A 15961-nucleotide genomic window follows, 5' to 3' on the forward strand; every position below is an offset into this window, starting at 1 on the left:
CGCGCACTTCTGTCCGTCTCTCTCTGTCTCTTTCTCTCTCTCTACTCTCTTTCGTTCCCTCCCTTTTTATTTTTTCAATATTAATTTATTTCTTTTCCTTTTTCTTTTTTTTATTCTTACGCAAATTTTGTTGGAAAGATCAAAATCTTTTTCTATCTTTCATTTGCAAATGTTGTATTAAAGTTCAAGGATCTTTTTTTTCCCTTCAAGATATCATAATCTCCTTTCTCTTTCTTTCATTTGCTAATTTTTATTCGAGTTGAAGTATCTAGTTTCTTTACCTTTCTTTCTTTCAAATAATCACCATATATGCTGGCCTCTCTCGACAAATTTTCTTTCATTCGAAGTCACTAAAATTTCTTCTATATTATTTTCGCGCTGACGATTATTATCCCTCGTTATCTTTCTTTTAGTATTTGATGCAAAATTTCATAGACAAATCTTGGATATATCGCGTATGAAAATGATGAGGGGGCCGTAGAAATCGCGACGTCTATGCCGTTCGACGGTCGGACTCGTTCTGGTTGTTCGTTCGTAAAGAAACTACAGAGTGGTCTGGGCCTGAACTCAAGTTCTTCGCTGATGAGATGGTGTCGGGCAGTGGTGTGTGTGTGTGTGTGTGTGTATGTTGGCGTCGGTGGTGGTAGTAGTGGCAATGGTGATGGTGATGGCGATGGCGATGGTGATTGTAATAATGACGATGGTGGTAGTGGTACTGTGCGATGGTGGTACGATGGTGGTAGTGGTAGGATTTCAGGTTCGTCGTTAGAAGGTAGCAGGGAAAAGGCCTGAGGAGGAGAGTCCACGAGGAGAATCTGCCTTACACGAACGCCCCTCCACCGCTTACATCGGAGAATTCAAATCTGATTGGTGCGCGGGATTGGTTGCGCGGTAAAAATGGCGCGCGATTTACCGTCTCTCTCTTACTTATTGCTAACGGCTATCCTACTGTCTCTCTCTCTCTCTCTCTTTCTTTTTTTTTTTTTTCTCTCGGGCACTTTGTTGAACTGTGGGCCACGTTTCTTCATTCTACCTCTCTCTCACTCCTCCCCCCTCCCTTTTATTTAGACGTTCACTGTATCTGCGCGCGCTCGCGTGTTTGTCTCTCTATCTCACATACGAGAAACATTTTTTTCTCGTATCCCTCTCTCTGTCTTTCTCATACAGTGGCTCCAACGGATTATGCTAAGCGATTTCGTTCGAGGAGGAGTACCATGGAAGAAGAAGAAGAAGAAGAAGAAGGAGAAGAAGAAGAAGGAGAAGAAGAAGAAGAAGAAGAGGCTCGCGCCATAAAGCCTACCTTTTATTTCTTTTCTAAGTAGCACGACGTATAGAGCGATCACGAAGAGCACCGCAGTGTTCAACGTTTTGCCAATGTTCAGGGATAGTGTTTCGAATCGATAATTCTTGATAATGCATTTTTATTGTATTTCATCCCCTTTTTATTTTTATTTTCTCGCGGTGGGGAAATCGTAGTTCGGAGAATTTATGCTTTTTGTTCAAAATAAAATTTCAATTAGAAAATTTGTAATTTCCTACGATTACATTTAACAATACGTGGATCGATTATTAATAAAGATTATTATTTGTCGAAATGTTCGTAATACAAAAATATATCTCACATGTTAATGCAATTTTTAGGCTCATAGATCTAAAATAAAACAAACAAAATAATCCCCATAATTTAAAGTCAATCATTTTATATTCGTTCGACCAAAAGAAATTTCTCTTGGCAGGTGGAAGGGATTCAGCACGTGTACATGTGTTCCTTCTTTATGTGTATGTATTAGAGAGAGAGGGAAGACACTAGGAACGAGTTCCAAGCAGAAAATTGCCCTTCTCTCTGGGTCTCTCAGCATCGATCTTCCTAGCTCGGCAAAATGTGATGGCAAAGAGAAAAAGATAAGAAAGGGTAGGAAAGAGAAGGGAAGGGAAGGAAGAGAAAGAGAAAGAAAGAAAGAAAGAAAGAAAGAAAGAAAGAAAGAAAGAAAGATAGCAAGCACACCGAATCATCGCTTCGCGTTTTCCGCTCGATCGTATCTTGCCAAGGGCTGCTCGATTAAATCGCGGTAGCAGGTGCCCAGAACGCATCAAGAGAAAGACAGAAGGATTGAAAGACCAAACGAAAGAGAGAAAGAGAGAGAGAGAAAGAGAGAGAAAGATACTGGGATGTAGTCTGACATTAAGCGACCACGAAAAACGGGGACCAATTATGGTGCTACGACGACGAGTGTCTTTTAAGTTCTCTCTACGCTTAGTGCATACGTATGTGTGTGCGTGTATTTGTGTGTTGGTTGCCAGGCACTGATTTACTTTTATTGCCGTCCTTCGTGTAACTTTCTGTCTCTCTTTCTCTTTCTCTTATTATTATCTTCCTTCTCTCATTTTTATTCTGTTCTCTCTTGTACATAATCTTGCGCGCGAGAGCATCGAAATTATTCCAACGAAAGACCTTCGGGAAGCTCACGAATGGTCTTTTTACAAAACTATATCTTTTCGTTCGATCTTGAAAAATGGAAAGAAAATTATTGGATAATATATTAATGAAAAGTCGTTAAAAAATATTCATATTGTATATCGCACTTTGTGCAATTTGATATTCCATCGATGAGGGTTGGAAAAAAGGGCTGAAATAAGTTGGAAAGAGTAACCGTATCGGTAAAGCAAAATGATGGGGGTAGATTTAACGGTTAGAAAAGAAAAGTATCCCTAGTCTAGTATGAGGACTCGCTGCATTGAATGCTACGAGGGTTGGGGGGCTAATGCTAAGGGGTGGAAGATTGCGTTGCGTTGCGTTGCGTTGCGTGCATTTTGAGAAAAGTGGGCACACGTGTGTGCACGCGTGCAACACTCAGCATACACAGAGACAGGTTAATACCGTGACCGTCGTGGTCACTCTACCCTAACACGATCTTTATCGTTCCCAACCTTTTCTCTCTCTCTCTCTTTTTCTGTGATTTCATCTAACTTTGTAATACAATTTCTTTCGTTTCATTTGAAATTATTCTTTACAAATAATATCGTTGAAATAATTAATTATTAATGTATACGAGTTTTTTCATATTATTCATTTTTTCAATACATTTATCTTTGAATACTTTAAACAATCATTTAAATCTCGCAATGCAAATGTTCAATAAAAATGATAGATCACACATTCATAATCGTATCACCCTATCAATCATCCGAAAATGTCTACTCGTATGATCAATTATTATCAAAATATTAAACGATCCATCAATCTGCTCAACAATCAGATAACATCCTTGCCAATTTAATATGCTCATATTAACGGATAATCAAGACTAATCTCTTTTTAATTATTTCATACTTTTATTGAAATCTTTGTTATTTTTATATTTTCCTGTAACATTTTTATTCAAAATATTTCATTCAAACATTTCAAATCAAATACCACAATCATTATTTTATTTTCTAATATTATTCTAATTAAAGTAATCAACCAATGGTTAATACTTTTATTGAGTTTTTTTACTGGCACGAATGGGATTTGATTTAAAAAATCTTGTAATAAAAATTTGTATTATTTATTTCATCATAGTCTCATCGTTAAGCATTTAACAAAATATGAGAACGTATATGTATCAATATCATCGTATCTCAATGGGGGGGATTATTTCATAGGAACAAATTTCTCCCCCACCGTGTGTCGTGTTCTCTCTCTCTCTCTCTCTCTTTTGCTAACTTATTTCCGGTGTGGAAGGAAAGCAAACGAGTGAAGCAGAGACCGGAACACAACACGGACGCGTCGTGTTCCTTTCCCGGGAACACTTCGCTGACGTCACGATGCGTATCAGCCGAAAAATAAAATAAAATAATATAAAAAGAATAAAAAGACGAACAAAAATAAAGACAGAGGGTGGGAGGAGGAGGGGTGGGAGGGAAAACGATTCGCAGGGGTTCCCTCTCTTGTTCCTCTTCACCAGGATGTAGTTAATATCCGAGCAAGTTTTTTTTGAAGATTATTAGCTCTGCCTCAACGATCATTTTCCAGACTTACGAACAACCTAATTGAAAAAGGAAACTCCTATATAAATTGATTACTTTTATTATTATTATTATTATTATAATTATTCGTTTGTTTTATTCCAATGAATTATTTTATTTTGATTTTTGATTTTACGATCGAATTTGTTAACAAACAGCTGCTGATTCGTTTGTTGATTCTCTCAAAGAAAGAAACGAGTTGAATATTATTCAAAAATGATGAAAAAATGATGAAAAAAAAGAGAGACGAATTATTCTCTCGGTTGGACAAAATTTTGTAGAGTTGACAGATGATTTACACAGTCGATCGAAAGATATGTATGGGAATGCTTGGGGAAAAGAGAAAGAAAAAAATGTCGGTGTACTGGTACGAAAATTGGAAAGTTCAATTGACCCTTTCGGCAACCGACGGATCGAAGCAAGGAAGAAGTAGGAAAGAAGAATAAGAATAAGAATAAGAAGAAGAAGGAACGAAAAGAAGCAGACAGACGCACCTGGCAACATGTGCGTTTGCGACGATGATCGAGAAGAAAGAAAGAAAGGAAGGAAGGAAGGAAGGTTGGAGAGAAGCCTTGTCGTCTTTACTTTCCACCAAAATCGTTCTTTCGTGCGTAACCATTTTGACTCTTACCTTTTATAAACGCGTACGTGCACATAAATATTCCTTCCTTCTTTTTTATACGACTTCAATAGACGATATTTGTTGTTTAAGGTTGATTTACTGTGTCATATATGAATCGTTCTGCTCTATTACCTTCTCCCATCACTCGGGAAGCCTCATTATGCCCTCTTTTCAAAAAATTCTTGACACTTACTTGCAAAATATTCATCGAGGTGCGTTTTTATTTCGTTTAATAATAAATATAATTAATAACGAGATAAAATATATCCTGCATGTCTTACAAACATAGTCGGCTCGAAATCGTGCATAACGTGGCACTGAAAAAACTTATGGGACACAACCTAATACATACACATATTATAGAATACTAGCTTTTCATACATTGTATATACGAGATAATGCAAAAATATCTTTTTTAGAGAAAATGTTGTATTTATATATTTTAAAATGAATGGGGAAGACAAGAAAGGTAACGTTTTGAAGACACCTGTATAGTATCAGGAATATCTTCAAAGTGTTGTAAAGAAAACAAAGCTGGTTATGTTACCACGTGATATACCAAAAGATAGAAGATAGAGGAGGAAACATGGAATAGGGGAAAGGAAAAAAACAAATAGAATGAAATCTCCTTCTTTCTCTTTCGCGTGAACAAACTCACCTTTTACATAGAAATATGATATAGAATATATGCCGGCTGTGTGTGGGTTGGTTGGTTGGTTGGTTGGTTGGTTGGTCATCATCTGTTCTCAAAGAGACACGCGCTGTTTGCACACATCTTTCTCTCTTCCTTTCTTTTATAAACTTCCTCCCGATAAGTGATATATTTATTGCACGTACTTCTTATGCAGAATATTTGTCATTCGAATTATGGTTTATTTTTTGTTCTCCTTTGATTTAGGATTGCATTAGGATTTCTTATGGATTTAATTATCTTTAATAATGTGTATAGAATTCGTCGTCTTGTGTTTATCGAATAATGTTCGTGCATTTATTAAATGAATATTTCCAAAGTACATTTTATATAAAAAAAAAAAATAAAAACAATCCATTACGCGGTTTCAAAGTAAAGAACATTCGACGAAACGTACGAACATTTGGTTCAGCCTGATATAATCGTAAGACCAATCGCATTGAATTTCGAGTATTTTCTGTTAACCGCAGTTGGCAACGTTCGGCCGAGTGTTGCAAGTTTCAACGAGCGAAACGTATTATTTTCAATTATTTTCAATCCTTTCCCTAGCGACCCTTTTTCTATTGAATAAACGTATGGTACAACGTTTGCTAGCATTATTGATCATTCGGTTTATTATTCGCCAAGAGATTTCTCAGATTCGTGGATAAAAGTAGAGATTTTGTATATTGTCTGGTTTTCATCCTTTTTTTCAATGACAATGTTCGAGATGAGAGGAAAGAAAAACGGGTGATGGGGGATACACAGCATCAGCATCAGCAGCATCAGCAGCAGCAGCAGCAACGGCAGCTGGTAAATGTAGTCGATTACTATAAGAAGATGCAGATGTACCTCTTAAAAAAGATCTTTCCAAAATGTCAAGAAATATAACTTTGACTTTGTTAACAAACAGCGTTTCAGTTTAAAAGTACCCTTTACCTTCTGTTTCTTTTCACGAATTTCATTCTTGATAGTTTTAATATTTCTTCTCGAGATGAATATACATATATATATATATGAAAAAATTCGATCGATTCTACGATGATATTTTGATTATTTTTCAAAAACAACCATATCATTCGTTCGAAAACTTATCGTACATAAAATTCGTAGATATAATATAAGAAATATTGTTCTCTCTTAAAAAAAGAAAAAGAAAAATCTCTCTAATTCTCGTACGTTGTTTGGTTGAAATAGAAAATAGAAAAAGAAGAAAAGAAAGGATGAAAAACATTTGTAAAAAGTGGATAAGAGTATGGAGACCGTTAAAAATTCAATGCGGAGAGCGAGAGGAGGTTGAGGTAGAAGAGGAAGTGTTAGGTAAAGAGAAGAAGGAAGAACATAGCTATAAATACGTTCTCTCATTCGTGTTCTCTTTTTTACTAAAGATGAAAATAAGAGAAGAGACCAGACCAGCTGTTCTCCACCACCACCAGCACCACCCTCACAGGGATGCTTATTCGGAAGATCCTTCGGGTGGTATTCGCCTATCTGAACGAACTATCGTTGCGGAGGAGTTTTTCGATGAAGGTTTTTGGTTAAAAGGGCAGCTGTTAAGCTCGCATAAAGGATAAGAGAATGATAGAAAATACGAAAAGATCACGGTCACGCCCACCACCAACTTATTCTTCATTTCATTTTATTTTTTTAAGAAATATATATATGATATTTGATTTTATTTATATTGACAAATATTTCAAATCTATTTAAAAATGTATGTTGAAAAATCGCGAAGTGATCAAAGTTGGTTGGTTGGCTGGTTTGAATCGATGGTCACGTCTATTAAAAATCGGTGGGTGAATAAGAAAAAGTAGAAAAAATAGGCAGGATAGTCAGATGCCAAGGAAAGTTAATTAAATCGTAACGAACAGAAGCTTAGAACCTTTGACGGACTTGGTAGTTTAGTAATTTCACAATTTCAAAGTAATCGAATAAAAATAGAGATAGAGATAGGTTCTCGTATTTCTTCGATCCGATGTAAAAGAGAAAAAAAAAGAACGAAATCGGAAAGAGGAAGCGTTTTCGATCGATCGATCGATGGAAAGAAATTTGATTCGCGTTGAATCGGTTCGGGCTTCCTTCCCTTTATTTTTTCCGCAACGACATCCGTTAGTCGGTGGTGTCTTCGGTGAATAAAAGAAAAAAAGAAAAAAGAAGAATAGAAAGAAAATAAGAATAAGAATGAGAAAATAAATATAATGGAACGTAGGACACACAGATACAACGAGAATATTGTTCGTACAATTTCGAATTGAGAGGATGACTAGAAGAAGTTAAGATTTGGGATTAGGGGGGTGGGGTGGGGTGGAGTAGGGTGGGGGGTTGTAAAAGAAGAAGAAGAAAAAAAATAGTCAACGTCTTGTTCCTTTTTCGTTCTTTTTTTTTTCTTTTTTGCTCGTTCCTCCGTAAGACGTTCGCTCTCTCTCTCTCTCTCTCTCTCGGATGTATGAGGGCGCAGATGGGATTGCGTTTAATGAAGTTTGGCCCGGCTTGCACCTGCCACTTTCGAGGTAGTATCTCGGACCAACGGCCGTTAGGTTGCCTCGAGCAGCCGCCAACAAATTGGCGGGAACTTGCTTCCCAGGATTCTCTTTCCTTTTCTTTCTTTCTTTTCTTTTCTTTTCTTTACTTTACTTTTTCAAACTTACGACGTAGCTTTAAAACATTTTACTTTTTTGGCCCATTGAAACAAATTTTATCTTATTCCCAACTTATTTTCCCATTCGATTCCTTTTTCTTTTCCTTGTATTCTTTCAAATCTTTGCAATTTAAAACATTTCGTCCACGGTAATTATAAATATTTATAACTTATACGGATAAAGTTCCTCCCCAAAGAACACTTGTAAAATAACGAGTGTTGTTTTATTTTGAATCAAGGTAGGAAAAAGAAAAAGAAAAAGAAGAAATCGAATTCTTTTTGAGATCAAAAACAAATCGTTTTCTTTTCTTTTCTTTTCTTTTCTTTTCTTTTTTTCTTTTTTTGGAAAGAAGATACGGGAACGCGCGACCGAATCTTCCGGGACACGCGTGTGACACTCCGTGTTTTATTATTCTTCACAAATTTCATAATCCTAAGTCTCGCAATATTTTTGTTGTTGTTGTTGTCTCGCATAATGATGTACCATTGTAATATAGCAAATAATTTCTACAATTAAAATCATTTGAATATAAATCGATGTTAATGAAAAGTAATTTCGAAATAAAATTGACAACGAAATGGTTCGCAATAAGCAAGGTGTTTCCAAGTGGTATTCCCACACCATAGTAATCCATAACACGTTCCTTCGAATGTATGTAACATACCTGTGTACCTGCAAGGGAAGTAGGAAGAAGAAAAAGGACAATAGGGAGAAAAAAGGGGGCCACTTGTCGCAGTGGTGGTAGTACGAAGGGCGCTATTATCCACCTTATAGATCCAATACCTTTTCTCTACCCCATAATTCATCGTAAGGAGCCTTATGGGGGATTATTTTCCGGACTTTTGCTATTCCTTCGATCGGGGGAAAGATCTTGGAACAATTTTGAAGGAATATGATTGCTTCGATTACTATCGACCAACTTCTAATGCTCTTTTAATTTGTATTTAAAGATACGTTTGAAAAATTTTAACAGCCAATCGATATTTTAATTAATTAATAATGTTTATTATTTTTATTTATTTCGAGAAAACGAAACAAGACAATAGCCGATCAGTTTAATCGGGTTCCCACGAATGATGCACGTTAATTAAAATGGAAGATAAAATTCCAAACGTGACCAATTAGAGAAAGATAATCGTGAATTTCTCTCATAATTCATTCGGCAGATTGTACATACGCGATATTTCCTAAACAGGTGTTAAACGGGGGGAGTGTCTGTTATTTGATATGTTACCACCGTTTGAAAATCATCATCGTCGTCCTCGTCATGATGCACGCAAGAATTTCGTTCCGGTGTCGTAAATTCGATCAAATGTCTGCTCCATTTTACAAACGTACGATAGGGTGATTAATTTTTATCTTTTTAATTACAATTTTTATACGAATATATTAATACGATATATTATATTATTGAAAATATTTTAATATTAATTGTAAGAATAAACAAATGATAATACTGTATAGTTACATTTATTCGTAATAATAATATATTAAATTGTTTTTTATTCCTATATTCAATGAGTGAGAGGGTTACAAACTCTTCCTCCCCATCAATTGTCAATTTTAAAGAATTCATATTTACTTGTTATGCAAAATTTCAAAATTGTTCTACGCTAAAACATATTTTAGAATTATTAAACTTTCCACATATCAATAAAGTAAATATTACAAAATATTCACACACACACACACACACACACATACGCATAAATATAAAATAAATATATTTTTATAAATAAGTATGTTGATTGTGGCACTAATTTGCATTAAATATAATGTTATTAAGTTTATAATGATTGGTCGACGTATTCTCGCGACAATCAATTTTCTTATCGTTTATGTCAATTTATATTTCCCTAACGTTGATATATTCTTTTTTGCAATCGAATTTACATCAATTAGAATGTTTAATAATCCTAAAATATATTTTCGGGTAGAAAGAATTTTGAAACATTGCAAAATATGAACAAGAGCAAATATGAATTCTTTACAGTTGACAATGGGAATGCGAATACTCTTGTGGGGGTGGGAGGGGTGGTTACTCCTGTAAAAATCTATCGAAAAAACATTCAAATTCTCTCTCTCTCTCTCTCTCTTTCTCTCGCGCGCGCGCGATTGTAAACATCGTAAGTACTAATATTATGCAACAACAAAAAAAAAACGTGAAATTAATTGTTCTATTCGAATGAAACTCGAGAGTATCGTTTTGAATGTTATTTGAGAAAAAATAAAGTAAAGAATGATCGACAATTTGTTATCTAAATTCGCGTTGAACGCAATCTCCAATTTGCTCGCAATATTATATCGCACAATCTTGATCTCGTTAACAATTTTATTCAAAGAAATAACAACGAATCTTGACACCTGTCACACCACGGTCGCGTTTTTCAATGTTTAAAAATGAACGTACTATTTATATACACGCATATCAACGATTCTATTCATTTCTATAATTAATTATCGAATTTTTATCACATGTCCGCGCATAAATAATAATCCGTTTTGTTCTTTTCTTTTCTTTTCTTTTTTTTTTTTCTATTTTTCAAATTTTCCTTCCTTCTCTTTTATGCAACTTCCGAATGAGTAGTCGCGTTCTTTCTTCGTCGCCAAATGATAAATCCAATGATACCGATCACTGCCAAAGCACCGATAACACCACCAACTATTGCACCAACGTTCGAAGTTGCAACACAATTTTCCTCTAAAAAAATAAAAAGACAATGAGAAATAATCTCGTTAAGATTATTTTACAATCGAAAGTATAAAAAAGATAATAATTATAATTTGATATAATATAATAATAACTCTCTATGATATTATTATTCTATTAGGTATTATAGACAGTACATTTTTACATTTATGCCAGACCTTTGAAAGTTAGTAAAACGTTAGTGAGAATTTTTCAACGGTATAATATCTTTGTAATTAATTCATTATTATTTCATACAATCATCAAATGTGAAGAAATATTCGTGCTCGTGAATAACGCAATTATCCTACCTCTTTAGTTTCAATTTTAAGTGAAAGGGAAAAAAATTGATTGACCGAATAAATAAATGTGTTAGTACGTTTCACGTAACTTTTGTCAACTTTTTGTTTTTTAAATTAATTAAAAAACAAAAATAAAGAAATAATGAAAGTTATAATCCTTACCAGATCTCGAGGAGTAATCGTCATCATCTAGGAAAGCCATCAAATTGACATCTGTGATCGATAATTCCATATTTTCGGTAGTAACGAAGGTTTGAACATCGCACACGTATTTACCATTTGTAGAAGTACTGAACAATGACAGACTTTTCCCGGTTGTCTGTGATATCTCGGAATCTATAAAATAAAAGATCAATCAAAATACTTTATTAATATTCGTCGGATGTTTAATTAATAATTATAATCGTTAACGTAACTGACCTTTTGCATTTGGAAAATTTATTTCGTCTAAAACGATTTTTACAGTGATTTCATCAACCGCGTACGTAGAATCGGTCTTCTTGAACAGGAGAGAAACTTCATTTTTTCCGGTATCAAAATTGTTGAAAATTCTCCCATTTAAAAGGTTCTCGGAAGTAGACCAAGTGAAAATCATAACAGAATTCGTGTCACCGCATGTACCGCTGATTGTTGCTTTAGATGGTACATCTATAGTTTTCTTTTCGACCTGTTAAATATTACATGTAAATGAAAGAAAGGGAGAAAGAGATACGTAACGAGAAATCTATTGCAAATCGAAACTTTCGATATATTAGATAGTCAAATATTTTCTAACAAATTTTTATTACGAAATTCCAATATTCGTTTAATATGAATTAAACATTAACTAGTTTCTCGAAATGTTTCCCCCTTTAATGTTATATATTATTTTTAATAACTAATACCTTGTCGTCCTTTGTGTTGTACGATACGGTTATCGATATCTTCATTCTCGATAATATACATGTTTTATTTTCCACAATTACTTGGTGTGGATATTCCTCAATACTTGCAATTGTACTTGTAGGTGGATCCGTTGCTGATGAATCCGTTGTGGTTGAATTCGTTGCTGATGAATCCGTTGTGGTTGAATTCGTTGTGGGTGAATCCGTTGTGGTTGAGTTCGTTGTGGGTGATTCCGTTGTGGTTGAGTTCGTTGTGGGTGATTCCGTTGTGGTTGAGTTCGTTGTGGGTGATTCCGTTGTCGTTGATTCCGTTGTCGTTGATTCCGTTGTCGTTGATTCCGTTGTCGTTGATTCCGTTGTCGTTGATTCCGTTGTGGTTGATTCCGTTGTGGTTGATTCCGGTGTGGTTGATTCCGTTGTGGTTGATTCCGTTGTGGGTGATTCCGTTGTGGTTGAGTTCGTTGTGGGTGATTCCGTTGTCGTTGATTCCGTTGTCGTTGATTCCGTTGTGGTTGATTCCGTTGTGGTTGATTCCGTTGTGGTTGATTCCGTTGTGGTTGATTCCGTTGTGGTTGATTCCGTTGTGGTTGATTCCGTTGTGGTTGATTCCGTTGTGGTTGATTCCGTTGTGGTTGATTCCGGTGTGGTTGATTCCGTTGTGGTTGATTCCGTTGTGGTTGATTCCGTTGTGGTTGATTCCGGTGTGGTTGATTCCGGTGTGGTTGATTCCGTTGTCGTTGATTCCGTTGTGGTTGATTCCGTTGTGGTTGATTCCGGTGTGGTTGATTCCGTTGTCGTTGATTCCGTTGTGGTTGATTCCGTTGTGGTTGATTCCGTTGTGGTTGATTCCGTTGTGGTTGATTCCGTTGTGGTTGATTCCAGTGTGGTTGATTCCGTTACTGATGGATCATTTGTGGATGTATTTTCTTCATCCCCTATTAAGAACAATTCAATAAATTCGGGTTTTTAGTAAATATATTCGTATATTCGTTCGCTACGATCACAATATTACTAAACCATTTTAAATGTGTTAGCGTTTCGTTCACTAATTAAGAAAATTCTCACCTCTTGCTATTGCGATCGCAAGTAGGATCACGTATAAAAATCGCAGCTTCATGTTTGTAATAATTTTCTTCTATATTCTTATCGTCGAGTCACTAAATTTCTTTATATATTTGTCCCTTTTCTTTTCGTTTAATAAATCTCTACACAAATCGATATTCACTATATGTCGAATAATGTCTCAGATAAAAAATCGATAAATTGAAAAAATAAAGAGTTGTTCTTTTAGGTAGGAGCACGAAGAAGCGATTAATTTTGTAAAGCCTTTCTCCGTGGTTAATATAAACGATGGCGAGCTAATAAATGTCTACTACTAACCCCCGCCAACCAACCGTGTTCTCGTACTTTATCATTATATTTTTATCCGTACAAAGAGATAGGATATCTCCGTTATACGTAGCGATTTAATACTTGCCTTTTCTTCGCGGACGAATCGAATGATTTTAGAATGGTTCTACATTTATTACACCCTAATTACCTATAATATTTTCAATTAATTTTACACGTAATTTTTTTTCACTCCTGATCGATTTATCGTTCGACGACGCATTTAATATGAAAAAACAAACTAAATATAAATAATTACTTTTAATATCTGTCTGTGTTGAATTTTTAATTTGACTGCAAGTCAATCGGACAATCTAAACGAATGATAATAACTATTAAAAATATTCTTGAAATTGTTTGGGTACACCTGGTACGTACACTTTTGCGTGCACGTATGCACGTTAGATTTCGTAAAAAAATGAACTGACTCACGTTCGCTATGCTATCGACGTGATTATCGTGGTCTGTTTATTGTCACCGATATGGATGCATCGATAATCGCGATGACGAGTATCGATTGACGAGAATTATTTGATCCTATCGAATAATTACGAAATAATTCTCCATACTCTCTATCTATTTTTCTCATGATTGTATTTCGCTTTCTATGGAATTTCTATGAATAATCAGGGGTGGGGGGGGGAGAAGGTTTTATAAAAAGAAACACGAGCACGTATCCTTTGCGGGGGGTGAAAGGGGTGGGGAGCGGTGGCGGCGGCGGCGGTTACGGTGCGAGTAATGTTAATCAATGAAAAAAAGAAAAAATACGAAAAGAAAGGGGTCAAAAAAATGGATAACGAGCACGGGACGTACGGTTGCACGCGTATGTGACATTAGGTTGTCAACGTTAATGCGCTCCTAATGTACGACCCTTTAATTTAAATCATTGTCCAATGCAGCTGCCTAATTCGCGTTCTCGACGACATTTCAATCCTTGAAAAAAAGAAAATACATATAAAAAGAATAAATAATTGTAATAGCAAGAACGCAAAATCTCTTCTCCTTTATATATTTTTTTTTAATAGTACAGAAAGGGAAAGGGATGGAATACAAGGGTATTTCGACGAATAGAATTTGAGCATTTGCTGTTTTTTGTTTTTTTTGGTGGTAAAAGTCTAAAACGCGAAATTCAAAACGAACGAATAAAATTTGCAATTAAAGGGAATAGGGAAAAGACGAAAAATTAATAGAAAATAAAGAAAAGAAATCATTGAATTTTGATTGTAATGGTGGTGGTGGTGGTCTCTCACTTTAACTTGGTCTCACAGAAGCGTGCTTGGTGCATTAAAAGCCGAAGGATGAAAATCGATAATTATCTTTGATCAAATATCAGAAAGTAACTTTGCAAATAGACAACGTAATGGATATGATAGTAATACGATAATAGAATCGAACGAACGAGTTTCTCGTTTCTCGTTTCTGCGATATCTTTCTTTTTCTCTCTCTCTCTCTCTCTCTTTTTCTCTCTCTCTCGTTGTAATCTTGGCTTTGAAACAAATGACAAAGTTAATACGTACCAGTGCAAAGCAAAGAAAAGGAAAGACAAAAAATTGTTGTCATCGTTGCGTTTCACGACTAATTGCGTGATTCAAATCAAACACAATTAAACGCGTAGCCATTTTGTTGTTAACCGTTCAAGAGTCGTTAGAAAGAAAAAGAAAAAAAAACTATTTATCGATAACGAGTCAACATTTCTAACTTTCGATTGGTGGTTTAACTAAATTGAACATTTTTATGTTTTTTTTCTTTTTTTTTTTTGTTTAAACAGTTAATAAAATTACGTTGAATCGATAAGAAAATATTTATCGATCGTCGATCATCGTCACCTATTTATCGCAAGTTATATTTCCTGTATTTATTGTTTCTTTTATCTTTTCTTTTTCCATTCTTTTTTCCTTTACCCCTTTTTTTTTTTTCAACATTAATTTCTAAAACCGTGCGTGATCTCAGGCAATACGAGAATCGAAAGATAATCGTACAATAGAAACAAATACGAAATATTACGCGCATGCCACTTTGCACTAATTTATTTTCTATTATTTGTTTAATAAAAAAACAAAACAAAAAAAGGAAACCGCGCCAATATACTTTTCGTTAGACATTTAATAAACATTTTATCGAAGGACACGTTGATTAGGATTGATTACTCATTTCGGGGTTTCCTTTTGTCCTTTTTTATTTTCGAATAATCGAAGTATCGAATATTATCGTTAATAAATGAATCGAACGGTTTGTAAAGTCTCAGGTTTCGTTGTTTCGTGTCATCTGTCAATCGTTCGCACATCCTCGACAGATTGAAAGATAAATTTGATATGCGCCAAACCGATAATATCATCGTTTTCCTAGTCGTTGCAATCAATTCGTACGAATCGTATCCCAATAATATAACAAATCTTTTCATGGGAAATATTATTCTCACGTTTCAACATATATTTTCTAATTACTCGATATTTTATATAAACAATTAATCGATTAATTATAATAATCTTACGTATACATCTAAATCGTACATTTCATTTAAAAATCCTATCAATATAATAATCAATCTTATTGATCATGCCATTAAACATGATATAATATTGTTAAATACGTGAAATGGGGGAAATATATAATTATTAGATAAGTTCGTTAAAGTATATATTTCCTGTTCGTAACATTTAACGTTAGAAATAGAAACTAATAGTGTGTCGAACGATTTCCTGACTCGTATGAAACAACTAGAACAGGAAATGAGAACTAATTAATGTCTAAAACCTAA

At 34.7% G+C, this 15961-nt stretch overlaps 1 protein-coding gene across 1 annotated transcript; it reads right to left on the reverse strand.

Annotated features, from left to right (window-relative positions):
• Positions 1–10445: 10445 nt before the first annotated feature.
• LOC122515898 (flocculation protein FLO11-like) lies at positions 10446–12931 on the reverse strand. The gene is made up of 5 exons (XM_043633392.1): positions 12880–12931; positions 11815–12749; positions 11351–11597; positions 11093–11266; positions 10446–10640 (listed from the first exon to the last, which is right to left on the reverse strand). The coding sequence occupies exons 1-5, from the start codon at positions 12929–12931 to the stop codon at positions 10504–10506; spliced, it is 1545 nt and encodes a 514-aa protein (XP_043489327.1). The 3' UTR covers positions 10446–10503.
• Between the last annotated feature and the right edge of the window lie 3030 nt (positions 12932–15961).

This window comes from Polistes fuscatus, unplaced genomic scaffold (assembly GCF_010416935.1).
Source record: "Polistes fuscatus isolate 324 unplaced genomic scaffold, CU_Pfus_HIC Scaffold19, whole genome shotgun sequence".
Classification (NCBI taxonomy): domain Eukaryota; kingdom Metazoa; phylum Arthropoda; class Insecta; order Hymenoptera; family Vespidae; genus Polistes; species Polistes fuscatus.